Consider the following 12,457-nt stretch of genomic DNA (forward strand, 5'->3'; position numbering starts at 1 on the left):
TGCAGCTTCCAAGCAGCTATTTCATTTTTCTCCTTGCAGGGAGACAAGCAGCCACCACGGCTATGGCGTTTGGTGGAAAAGGCTCTTGTGTTTAGAAAATTTCTTCCTAATCAAAGGCTGCATCTAGACGGGCAAGTTTTTCCGCAACAGCAAATGCTTTTGCGGAAAAACTTGCCAGCTGCCTACACTGGCCGCTTGATTTTGCGCAAAAGCACTGATGTTCTACTGTCCGAAATCAGTGCTTCTTGCGCAAATGCTTTGACATTCCCGTTTGGGCAAAAAGCCCTTTTCCGGAAATGCTTTTGCGCAAAAGGGCCAGTGTAAACAGCGGAAAACTGTTTTGCGCAAAAAAGCCCCGATGGCGAAAATGGCGATCGGGACTTTCTTGCACAAAACCGCGTCTAGATTGGCACGGACGCTTTTCCGCAAAAAGTGCTTTTGCGGAAAAGCATCCGTGCCAATCTAGACGCTCTTTTCCGCAAATGCTTTTAACGGAAACACTTTTCCGTTAAAAGCATTTGCAGAAAATCATGCCAGTCTAGATGTAGCCAAATAGTTAAACATTCAATAATAAAATTCTTTCCTTTTCAAGCACTTGGATGTAGCCTAGTGGTGAGTCTTCTGGCCGAGTTTCTTTGTGGCCTTCACAACAATGGCCCAAATCAGCTTCTATAGGTTGAACCTCTCTAGTCCGGCACGCTCTGATCTGGCAACATCCATAGTCTGGCATGATTTGAGTTTGCCGGATGTGCACTTATCGTGGGTGTGACCACGTTTCCTGTGGTCCCGTAAAGTTTGTTCGCAGCCACCTGCCATGGCTCTCAGTGTTCGGTGCTGTCATTTCGCTCTAATTTACCCCTCAACGTCTAAGAGCCCAGTGTGCAGTGGAAGTGTTGGCAACGCTTCTAGACAATATTGACCTCCGGTGGTCCAGCAACTTCTCTGGTTTGGCACTGGTCAGGTCCCGAGGGTGCCGGGATGAGAGTGGCTCAATCTGTAATGCAATATCTTTGCACCCCCACTAGGCTCCAGCACCATTATGCAGTCTCATGCCCTAGTCAACCTCTGCACAACCAAGAGCAAGTTATAAAGCACTCTAGAGTTCCAGCTGCTAGTGGTTTCTGAGTGCCCCGCCTTCGGGAGCAGCCTGTGGTTAAGTCAAGTAACCGACAACACAGAGGCCTTAGTTCTACTTTGTCGCATTTCTGTGACCCCACTGCTTCATTCCTGGCATTCCGGGGCAGGCAACGAAAAATGCAACAATCTTATGGAGAGGGTCAAATGTTTCCCGCCACCACCCAGGAAAACTTGGACTTGAAGTTCCGACGGGAAAATCTCTGGCTTTGTGCAACTCAAGTGTTAAAGTTCATCCCGAAAGCACAGCCAGGCATGGGCTCCCTCTGAGTCCCTGCCTCCCTCCCGTACCCCAGCTTGTCTGCCCTGGAGACAGCTGTTTTGTAGGGATGCTGTCACACCCATCACCGTCCTCTCAAATAAAGGGAGGATTGGCTCGTTTCACCAGGCAGTATAGCCAAACCCTATGCTAGCAGCTGATGCCTGGCATAGGTGGTGGTGAAGGTAGGGCAGGGGGAGGCAAGCCACTAACCCCACCCCTTCTGAACAGGCCCAGCCTCATGGGAGCCAAGCCCCCACCTTCCCTAGTATCACAGGGAATGCAGGCAGTGCACAGCTCAAGTCTCCCCAGCCCTGGAGCACAGGGAGGGCAGGCACTCCGCTTACTGTAGACATACTAGGCACGGAGTCTGAGCGGGGCCAGGCAGCGCCTTCCCCTGCCTAGCATGCCCGCCGCCCACGGGGCCAAGAGATTAATGGGGCAAGGCTGCTCTGGTCAGCGGAGAAAGGCACAGAGCTATCCGCAGTTAGCGCGTTGCTGTGGACACAGACTTTATGGCCTGTACTGCTGCTCTCTGGCCTTATCCAGCTGTGGGAGCAAAGCCAAGCACCCCAGGACTGCTCCTGAGATGGATACATCTAAGGGGGGTGGTGGGGGGGTGGGCGGAAAGCAAGAGTTGAAAATGAGGGGGTTAGTCCCCCAAAAAGCAGAAGTGATGTATTTTCAGTGCTTAAACCAGGGCTATTCAACTTTGGAAGCCCTGAGAGCCACAACGATACTCACAGCATGTGCCGAGGGCCGCAACCTAAGTGTGGTTGCATAGACATGCAAATGTATATGCAAATGTATATGCAAATATATGCAAATCATTTATTTCACACGGACAGGCATGAATACAAAGATTAAGGCAAGACAAGACCGCACAACACACAGGCCCCACTTAAGTCAGTTCTGCTGATCTTCCTAAAAATGGAATATTTACCCAACTTCCACCCATGTGACAGCACTTTTAATGAGCAATGATAGTCAAGGAATTTAACTACTCAAATGCGTAGCAACAGACCATTACATTGACTGCTTTTTTGTTCTGGCTCCCACCTGCAGGCCGTGTGTTGAGCCCTGCGTAAACCCAAACGGGCCTCAAATAGACAGGCTGCAGGTGGAGTAGCTTTGGCTTAAACCATTTGTTGCATGCCCAGCTGCACTATCAAGCAACAGGGTGTAGCCCAGGGCAGCCTCACTTTGCAAGAGAATGTTGCTAACATAGCCCTGACAGATTTGCCCCAGATCCCTAAATGGCCCCCTTGAGGATTGAACTCACAGCCCTGGGTTTAGCAGGCCCATGCTCAAACCACTGAGCTATCCTTCCCCCCAGGCTGGGTTTCTCCTCTGCACATTTATGCTTGAACCACTTGAATTAGAGCCCAAGCACAGGGCATGCGCTTGCCCCTGCATCTTCCTTGGTAGGAGACTAGAAATGGGTGGCGGCTGGAATGCCCCAGCTGACCTGGCCTTACAGTTCCAGAGCCAAACCCTACTGAAAATGAAGGCAGAGACATAACTCTCATTGACTTCAATGGTGCAAGAGCAGCCACTGTCTTTCTAGGGGCTTGAGAGCTCAGCCAACACCAGGCACTGAACCAGGGGCTTCCAGAGCAACCCCCCCCGTATATTTCTACAGCTTGAGAGAGGCTTCGTAGGAGAGGCAGTGGTAGAATCATTCATTCTTTGCTCTACAGAGGCTGGAACACGCACAGCGGTAGGTTATAATTGCTGTCATGAGGCATTCCATATGCTTTATGAAAATATGATTAGGAATGACATTGCTAGAATGTGCTTCATGCAACTCCCTGCTGTAAGAGATCAGCCTGACTTTCCCATTTGTATGCATGTAGCATCTTTGTAGAGCAAGTTAGGAATAGGGTGTATGGACCTGTGTTACTATAGTCATGCTAATTGATGGCCATCAATGGTATTTCAAGGCTATAATGGCTCATTAGCCAAGAGATTGAAGCTTAACTGCCCTGCAGGCAAGTGGTCAGCCCATGAACAATAGAGACTGGGTCTTGCTGAGACCTAGGACCATGTCACCTGATACCGGAATCCATCTTGAAGCATGTACTTTCCCACGAATAGCGGGGGGGGGGGGGGGGGGGAGAGGAGAGGAGTGGGGAGGGTCAAACTTCAACAAGAGATTCCCACCTTCTGCAAACCGTGTTTAAGGGTGGGAGTGAGGTAAGCAAGGTTATCAGTTCTCCCTCACCCAGACAAATGCTGGAAACATGAAAGATTGAACGGGGGGGGGGGGGAGGATTGGGGCTAGAAGGGGAGACGTTCCAGTCCATGAAAGCAGCTTATGAAAACCACTTTGAGGGGGAGATACACTAAAGAAGCTAGTTACATGTTGTATTAAGCTTAGCTGGCATGTTCTGTTTTATTGTATTTAGTAACCTACTTTGTCCTGGGTGCCAGCTCTTCTGGCCACTTCAATCCTATTTTTTATACTTAATAAAAATCACTTCTTTATTAGTAAACCCAGTGTAAATAACCGTTAGCTGGAGGGAGCAAGCAGCTGTGCCCCTCTCTTTACCATGAGAAAAAGAGCTAACAAAAGCTTAACATTTTACGCAGAGCAAGACAGGTTTATCTGGGGTTCATGGCCCACTGGGGCTGTGCAGATGGGAGCGGAGGCTGAGCCTTTATCTCGGCTGATCTCAGTGTCTAGATTACACTGGCAAGGGCCGTGCCCCTATCCCTGTCTGGGCTGGAGCAGACCCGAGGGCCTGGCTCAGCAGGACAGAGTTGAGGGGCACCGAGGAGGGCAGGAAGGGGCGGTGCACAGTGGTATTCCAGCACAGCAAGGGACAGTCCCAAGAGGGTCCCAGTGAACAAACCATCACAATCCCATCTGACCTTCGGGCCAAAACTTCAGAGTGCCTACTTCTGGGGGCCATGTTTTCTGAAGCGCTCGGTACCCAACAGCTTCCATGGGCCCTTCATTCAGGTGCCTGCATGGGAGCTCCTGAGCACGGGGCTCGTTAGAAATAGCAACACAGAGAAAAGCTGGCCCAAGAGACATTAGACAAAATTGAGACCACTAAAGAGACTGCAGTGCAATATTAGCTTAATTAGACCTCCAGTACCATAACCTCCCCTTGGAAACAATGGATGAGCACAGCCCTGTTCAGTGCAAACGTCATCAATTTCCATACTGATAAGTTGAGCAGCAGCAAAACCATTGGATCCGTTTGGGTGCGGCGGGTAGGCACCTGCCGTCTCTGGGGAGTGGCACATGCAGCTTTTGAGCCGTTACTTGGCTTCTGACAATTCTCTACCAAATAACCAAGCCGCCAGCACCTCTTTAAAAGGGAAAAAGTATCTGCAGGATAAATGTGCAACAAAGAACTCCAGTTTACTCCCGTGAAAGAAGATACACAGGACAAATGCTGCTCGGTAGGGGAGAGAGATTCTTCCAGGAGGTATTAGCCACAGGCTAGTACGAGATAATGCAACGTGCCCTGATACATGACGTACAGTTAAAATATGTGCAGTAAGTCGAGTAGCCTGGCCCGCCTAGGACTCGAGAGAATAAGGGGACTGGGTATTTGACGTCCAGTCCAGTGCTAAGGAAAAATATATCGATTTATCCCTTAAAAAAAGTCTTGTAAATAATACTTGCCACATTATCAAATATAAGGCCGCTGTGCTGTAGTAACCCACTGTCCTGTGCTTCCTGTTCCCTTCCAACTCATCTTTCATCCCTGGGATCAGGGCTGTCTTTCCTTTGATCAGCTGCAGACCAGCCATGAAACTGGCAACAACTCCAGGACGACACGTCCTTCGCATTAACACCGTGCGGACCGCAGCAACGACACTCGCTCTGGGGAGAGGCGGGGGCCAAGGACGCCAGGCCCCAGCATGCATTGCTTCATTTCATGGCGCTCAAGATGGAGCATTGCACTATGGGATTTGGATTCATAGGCTGCATGTAGAAAGGGGGGAAGGGGCCGTGGCTAATATTGTAGCCCTGCCCCCTCCCCTAGGAGCCGCGTTTCTGAAGGAGAAAAAAAATCACTACCGCCTACGCCACGACAAGCCCAAGGCTGCGTCTACCTCTTCAATTCAGAGATCTGAAAAGGCGTTGGGTTCCTAGATGCACCGGGTGATATTATTCCTTCTGCAATTATACACACCCACCCCCAGCTCAAACTGGAAGTCTCGTTGACAAGATATAGGATATTTAAAAACCACAGTCCTGTTAGTTTCCCATTCCCACACTAGCCCCTCCCAGGCACGTACTGTGCGTTTAGAATGGTTAGTTTTCAGATCCTGAAGTAAGGCATGGTTGTCACAAAGTTTAGAGCTGATGGAGTTGTCGGTTAAGAGACCCAGAGGAAATAGGCAACTTCATCCAAGTCCACAGGATAGTCTGTTAGCAGGACCGGGGTCTTCTCAAACAGCTCCCCTTTGTAACTGCGCCATTTGCCGGCCGGGAGGTACACATCGCGTTCTTGCTTGCCCAGCTCCAGGACAGGGGCCACCATGAGGGTGTCCCCAATGAGGAATTGGGAGTCAATTTCATGGGTGGATCTGTCGTTGGGAGAAATCCACCAGATGGGCCGTATGATGGGGTCTCCTGTGTCGGTGACCTCCCCAGCCAGTTCCAACAGGAGAGGGGCGACCAGCGACTCATGCAGCTCTGTGAACTTCTGTGCAATCTCGATCACTTCCTTGTCATAGAGCCAGGGGGGTATTGAGAACTGCATGGAGGGCATGAAGGCCGACAGCTCCAGCCAGCGGATGTACAACTCTTGGTCTGGGATTTCAACAGCCCCTTCCGTCTTGTTGGGGAAAAAATTCCCACCAATCATATCAGCTGAAATGAAAGGGTATCCCAGCATGCTAATGGTGAGCACGGTAGGGATCAGAGACTTGAGGCCAAGCTCATATCCCCAAACAGAGTCCCGGTCGATGATGCGGAAGAAGCACGAGATGTTTTGGGACTGGTAGCCGACCCGCACTTCGGCGAGCTCATAGAACGGAACGGCCATTTCCGTGTACCGTCTGGACCAGATATTGGGGTCCGACAAGGGCCGGAAAGTGCTGAACTGCTTCGGGAGGTAGCTGACCTCCCCGGCGTCAAACTTAAAGGACGCGATGCCGTACTTGGACCGCAGCTGTTTCAGCTGGCTCTGAAACCACTCCCTGGCCGCGGGATTGGTAAAATCCAAGATGGCCCCAATGCCGTTCCACCACTTCACCATGGCGGGCAGTTTCCCCGTCGGCTCCTTGATGAAGAGCTGCCGCTCTATTCCCACGCCAAAATTGGAGGAATTGTAGTTTATAAAGGGATGCGTCCACAGGGTAACTTTAAATCCCTCTTTTTTCAGCGTCTTGAACATTTCAGTCACATTAGGGAATTTGACTGGGTCAAAGTCGAAGTCTCCGTAAGTCTGTGTGTAGGTGTCGTCGATTTCAATGTGGCTGCAATTAAACCGGTACTTTTTAATCTTTTCTGCAAAACGCAACAGCTTATCCTGGTCAATATCGTTTTTGTAGAGCGCCCACGTGGACCAGATGGGATAGCGGAAGGCGATTTCCGACGGGATCTTGGAAGGCTTGTTAAAGTACCTCCGCACCATGTATTTGTGAATGGAAGTCACGTCCGAGCCGACGCAGACGCGGTAGCTCAGCTCCGGGAAAGGCTGCTGGCCCAAGGGAGGTTTGTAGGGAGAATCCTTATACCTGGCCTGAAAGAAGAGCGACCGCTCGCTGGCGTTGAACCCCAGGTGGAAGGGCACCGAGTCGTTGATCTTGATGGCCGCTGCTTTCGAGGACAGCCAGTACCTCTCCAAGATGCCTCCAAAGCTGTCCCTGAAGGAATACACGTCGCTCGTCACAAAGGGCGTGGGCTCCTGGTACCCGGGGAGCCTGATCGGCCAGTGCTGGACGCTCATTTCGCAGCCCCCGTACCAGTGAGCGTCCTCCCAGAACATGGTGTGCTCCACCGCCGTGTCCGCCACAAACTCCTCCCAGCGGACGCGGTAGCACATCACCGTGTCCTTGGGCTTGACCGTCTGAATGAAGAAATTCAGCTTCCCTTTGTCCGACCTGGTGCAGGTTAAAATCTCCCCTTCTTTCGAGCAGGACTCCAGGTCGAGGCTGCCCGACTGGAAGGCCAGTCTGAAGACCACCTCTCCATGCTGGTTTTTGATGACGAACCCATCCTTCCGCAGGTCCATCAGCTCCGTCTTGAGCCGCTCCGCCTTCCTCAGTGACGCCGTGTAATAGCACCAGGCCACCACCGCCGCGATGAGTAGGATGAGCCCCACAACTATTGCACCGATCATGGGTTTCAGCTCCTTGGACGGCTTCGGCTTCACCGGGGTGAAGTTTTCAGGCAGGAACGTGTACATGCTGCTTTCCTTTCTGAAGGCGCTCTCCTAAATAAGCCGACGGCTGGTTTTCTACAAGCTGGAAAAGCTGAGTTACTTTTGGCAGAGTTCTGTTCGGACTCTCAAAAAAGGAAAGGAAGAGATGTTTATGCAGCTGTCATTTCTTCCCTATATCCCTTCAAGCCCTGAACGCTGGTGTCTGAAAGAGGAAAAATACATGTAAGTAAGTAACCTGTAACAAATACATTACAGGAGATCTTAGAGACCAAACCATCATGGGGCCTCTTTGCACTAGGGATGTTAAGCATTTTTTTAAATAAACATGTAACTGCTGTAAATTTCACTGGTTACATGTTTACATGAACAGGGTGGGGGGAGAGGAGGGAAGCAGCTTAATGAACACGGGCTCCCGCAGAACCACCCCACCCTCCCCCCCATGCACTGCCATTTCTGCAGCACAAACAAGCTAACCAGACAAGGTAAACAGGGTTGAGCAAGAGTCGCACACACAAGCAGAGTGAATGTGGTGGAAGGAAATGGCATGTTAGAGGGGATCTACAGGGGGAAGGAGGGATCAGCTAAATGGAAAGCAAAGGGCATAGTGAGGGGACTCTGATAAAGGGGTACAGGGCTGGGGAAAAGAGGGCAAGATGCCGAGTGAAGTAGAGATGCAAAGTCTATGGAGGGTGGCATAAAGGATGAGCAAACAATCAGCACAGAGAGGATGAAGACCAGTCAGAACTTTAGAAAAGGCATTGCCTGGCCAAAGGTCCCTGGCTTTAGCTACTTCTACTGGCTAACGCAGCGGTCCCCAAAGAGTGGGGGCACAGAGGAGAATGGGGGAGGCACAACAGAGCCTGGGCTAACCCTTATGGGGGGGCACCCCCCAGCCGTGCTCCACCCTCAGCTCTACCCCAGCTCCAATGGGCTATGGCTCAGCTCCGGGCCCCGTCCCAGTCCTGGCCCAGGGGCTGAGGCATGGGCTGGATTTGCAGCTAGGCCTGGAGCCAGAAGTCGAGGCCTAAGACCGGCTGCAGCTGGGGGCAGCACTGGGAGCAGGGGTGAAGTTGGGCCACTCCCCTGCCACGTCTGCAGCTCTAATCATGGCCCCACTCCCAGGCGCGGAGATGGGGGCATGGCCGGAGCAAAAGGAGGCACGAGGGAAAACTTCACGGACGCCTGCTGTAGGCAGATGCCGTTTTCGTGTCCGACGGACCCAAAATGCAGCACGCCCATTCGGTCCCACAGACCAAAACAATTTTTCGATCCAGGACTGTCAAAAAGTTTGCCAAAAAAATTCCCAAAAGTTGTCCAGACCTTGTGGGGGGCTGCGCCACTCAAGGAGGAAGGGGTTACAACAGGGGAGGAATGTCAGCGTAGTCGATTCACTGATAAGCAAAAGCTTCTAATGAATGCAATAGACGACACACTCCTTCCCGGCCCCACGACGTTTTTAGCAGGCCAGACAGCAGCCCACCTCGCTCGCGGCTTGTGCCAGGTTCCAGGACCGACCCCTGCTGCAGCTCTGCATTTAAAGCGTATTAGGAGTCCGGCGGGCAGGCAGCCCGACTCCGTTCCAGCCCTCGCCAGGTCGGGGAGCTCAGACAAGTGCGGCTGCCAACCTGCGCTACTGCCTTTGTAGCAGAGGCAGCAAGAGGCAACAGGCAGATGGCCTGTGAGGGGAGCTGGTTTTTAAACTGGCTCCCCCCTGCAGACCAGCTCCCAAACGCCCCACCCTGCCGCCTCTGATACAGTGGCAGGGGGCTCCTCGGGAGTGAGGCCGGAGTGCACTGGTCCCGCCCCCGGGGATGAGAAAATAGTCAAGTAACCAATCAGAATTCGTGAGATTACTCGACTATTCCATAACCGATATTTAACATCCCTAGAACAGGGCCTGCGGCCCAGTGGGGTGATCTGCAGGCGGGCCGAGACACATTTTGCTGACATTAGCCATCCACAGGCATGGCCCCCTGCCACTCCCCGTGGTCACCACTGTGCCTGGCCAGTGGGAACTGCTGGAAGCGGTGACGTGTATGTCCCTGTGGCTCACCGTTTCCTGCAGCTCCCACTGGCCTGGAGTAGCGGCCACTGGCAGCTGGGGAGAGGGGACGAGTCTGCAGAGGGTCAACGGCAGCAAAAGTGTCACGGCCCACCAGCAGATTACCAAGATGGGCCACAGGCTGCCCACCACTGGCTTTCAGAGAGGCCGCACAGAACTCCAGCCAATTAGAAAAGGGCTTCTTGAGAGAGCCAATCAAGGGAAGGCTTGCTGGAGCAGCGGATATATAAAGGATTGCTGAGCAGAGGGCAGTCTCTCTCCGGAGAGTGAGGGACAAGGACTAGGTGCTAAGGAGCACCTCTGATTGAGCAGTGCTGGGAAGGAGAGCGAGGGGACTGGCCGAGGTACTGATGAAGAGCAGAGAAGGTGCGAGGGTTATGCAGGGGAGAAGTGGCTCAGGGAAGGCAAGCCGGGGGAACAGATGGAGGGTCAGCAAATGGCTGCTAGCTGCAACGTTCCTGGGCCAGGACCCAGAGCAGTGGGTGGGCCTAGGTCCACCTCCCCCCTTTGCCCCTACATGCCAATGAGGATGACCAATCCAGATTGCAGTTAGACCCTGGAGTCAAAAGCTAGAATCAAAGCACACTAGAACTGGAAGGGACCTCAAGAGTCATCGAGTCCAGTCCCCTGCCCTCACGGCAGGACCCAGCGCCGTCTAGACCAGGGTCACTCAACTGTGGAAGCCCCGGCAGCCACAACGATACTCACAGCACATGCCGAGGGCCGCAACTTAAGTGTGGTTGCTTAGGCATGCAAATATATATGCAAATATATGCAAAGAGTTTATTTCACACTGACAAGCATGAATACAAAGATTAAGGCAAGAGCACACAACACGCAGGCCCCATGTCAGTCACTTCTGCCGATATTAATAAAACGCAGTATTTACCCCATTTCCATTTCACTTTTAATGAGCAATAACTGTCCGGGGATTTAATTACTAAAACGCAGATGAATGGAAGAGCATTCTATTGACTACTTTTTTGTTTTGGCTCCCATTCGCCGGCCGCATGTTGAGCCCCACGTAAACCCAAACTGCATTGCGAACCACAAACAGACGGGCCATGCATGCGGTCCATGGGCCGTTGTTAAGTAGCCCTGGTCTAGATCATCACTGGCAGATGTCTATCCAACCTTTTCTTAAATAACTCCAGTGATGGGGATTCCACAACCTCCCTGGGCAATTTATTCCAGTGTTTGACCACCCTGACAGGCAGGAACTTTTTCCTAATGTCCAACCTAAACCTCCCTTGCTGCAATTTTAGCCCATTGCTTCTTGTCCTATCCTCAGAGGCCAAGCAGAACAATTTTTCCTCTCTCCTTGTAACATGCTTTCAGATACTTGAAAACCACTATCATGTCCCCTCTCAGGGTAGGTCTACACTACCACCCTAGTTTGAACTAGGGTGGTTAATGTAGGCAACCGAAGTTGCAAATGAAGCCTGGGATTTGAATTTCCCGGGCTTCATTTGCATCTTGCCGGGCGCCGCCATTTTTAAATGCCCGTTAGCGCGGACTCCGTGCCCGCGGCTACACGCGGCACAGAGTAGGTAGTTCAGATTAGCTCTCTATTCCGAACTACTGGTAACCTCGTTCCACGTTCCAATAGTTCGGAATAGGAAGCCTAATCTGAGCTACGGAGTCTGCACTAACGGGCATTTAAAAATGGCGGCGCCCGGCAAGATGCAAATGAAGCCCGGGAAATTCAAATCCCGGGCTTCATTTGCAACTTCGGTTGCCTACATTAACCACCCTAGTTCGAACTAGGGTGGTAGTGTAGACATACCCTCAGTCTTCTCTTTTCCAAATTAAACAAGCCCAATTCCTTCAGTTTTGCCTCATAGTTAATTCTCTAGACCTTAAATCATTTTTGTTACTCTTTTCTGGACCTTCTCCAAATCTTTCCTGAAACGTGCTGCCCAGAACTGGACACAATACTCCAACTGAAGCCTAATCAGTGCAGAGTAGAGCGGAAGAATGACTTCTCATGTCTTGCTCACAACACTCCTGTTCATGCAGCCCAGAATCAGGTTTGCTTTTTTTGCAACTGCGTCACACTGCTGACCCGCGTTTAACTTGTGGTCCACTATGACCCCTAGTTCTCTTCTAGGCAGTCACTTCCCATTATGTATGTGTGAAACTGATTGTTCCTTCTTACATGGAGTACTTTGCATTTGTCCTTATTAAACTTCATCCTATTCAGGCTAGGCTAGGGACTGCAGTTGGCTGCTAGTACAGCCGGTCCCCGAGTTGCGAACGGTTGACTTACAACCGTTCACAGTTATGACGACCAAAGCGACCATAAATGGCAGACCCCGAGTTACAAATGTGATCCGCGCTTACGAACTGGGCGGTCGCATGTAACTCAATGGAGTCCGACTTATGAACGAACCAAGTTACAACCAACTGCTTGGTCCGTAGCCGGTTTGTAAGTTGGAGAGAGGCTGTAGAAGATGCCTTAGTGGTCTGAGAGCTAATTCCCAGCACGACCAGTAGGAGGCACCGATGTGGTGAGTTCCACCCTGTTACAATTACCCAAATGTTTTGATTCAGAAAGTCTCATGGAAATAAAGTTTTTTTCCATTCAACAGTCAACCCCAAACTGGATGGGAAAACAAATGTTGAAATACTAGAATTTCCTGGAAAATG

General features: G+C 51.5%; 1 protein-coding gene across 4 annotated transcripts in view; it reads right to left on the bottom strand.

The window, feature by feature from the left end:
- Positions 1 to 1,987: 1,987 nt before the first annotated feature.
- Positions 1,988 to 12,457, bottom strand: part of LOC102454978 (myogenesis-regulating glycosidase) — a 28,437-nt gene continuing 17,967 nt past the window's right edge. For all 4 annotated transcript variants that reach the window (XM_075932790.1, XM_075932791.1, XM_025184598.2 and 1 more), the window contains one exon: positions 1,988 to 7,948. In XM_075932790.1, the coding sequence (XP_075788905.1) occupies positions 5,734 to 7,770 (2,037 nt within the window). In that variant the 5' untranslated portion in view covers positions 7,771 to 7,948 and the 3' untranslated portion in view covers positions 1,988 to 5,733. The remainder of the gene's footprint in view (positions 7,949 to 12,457) is intronic.

Source organism: Pelodiscus sinensis, chromosome 6 (genome assembly GCF_049634645.1).
Source record: "Pelodiscus sinensis isolate JC-2024 chromosome 6, ASM4963464v1, whole genome shotgun sequence".
NCBI classification, from domain to species: Eukaryota; Metazoa; Chordata; order Testudines; family Trionychidae; genus Pelodiscus; species Pelodiscus sinensis.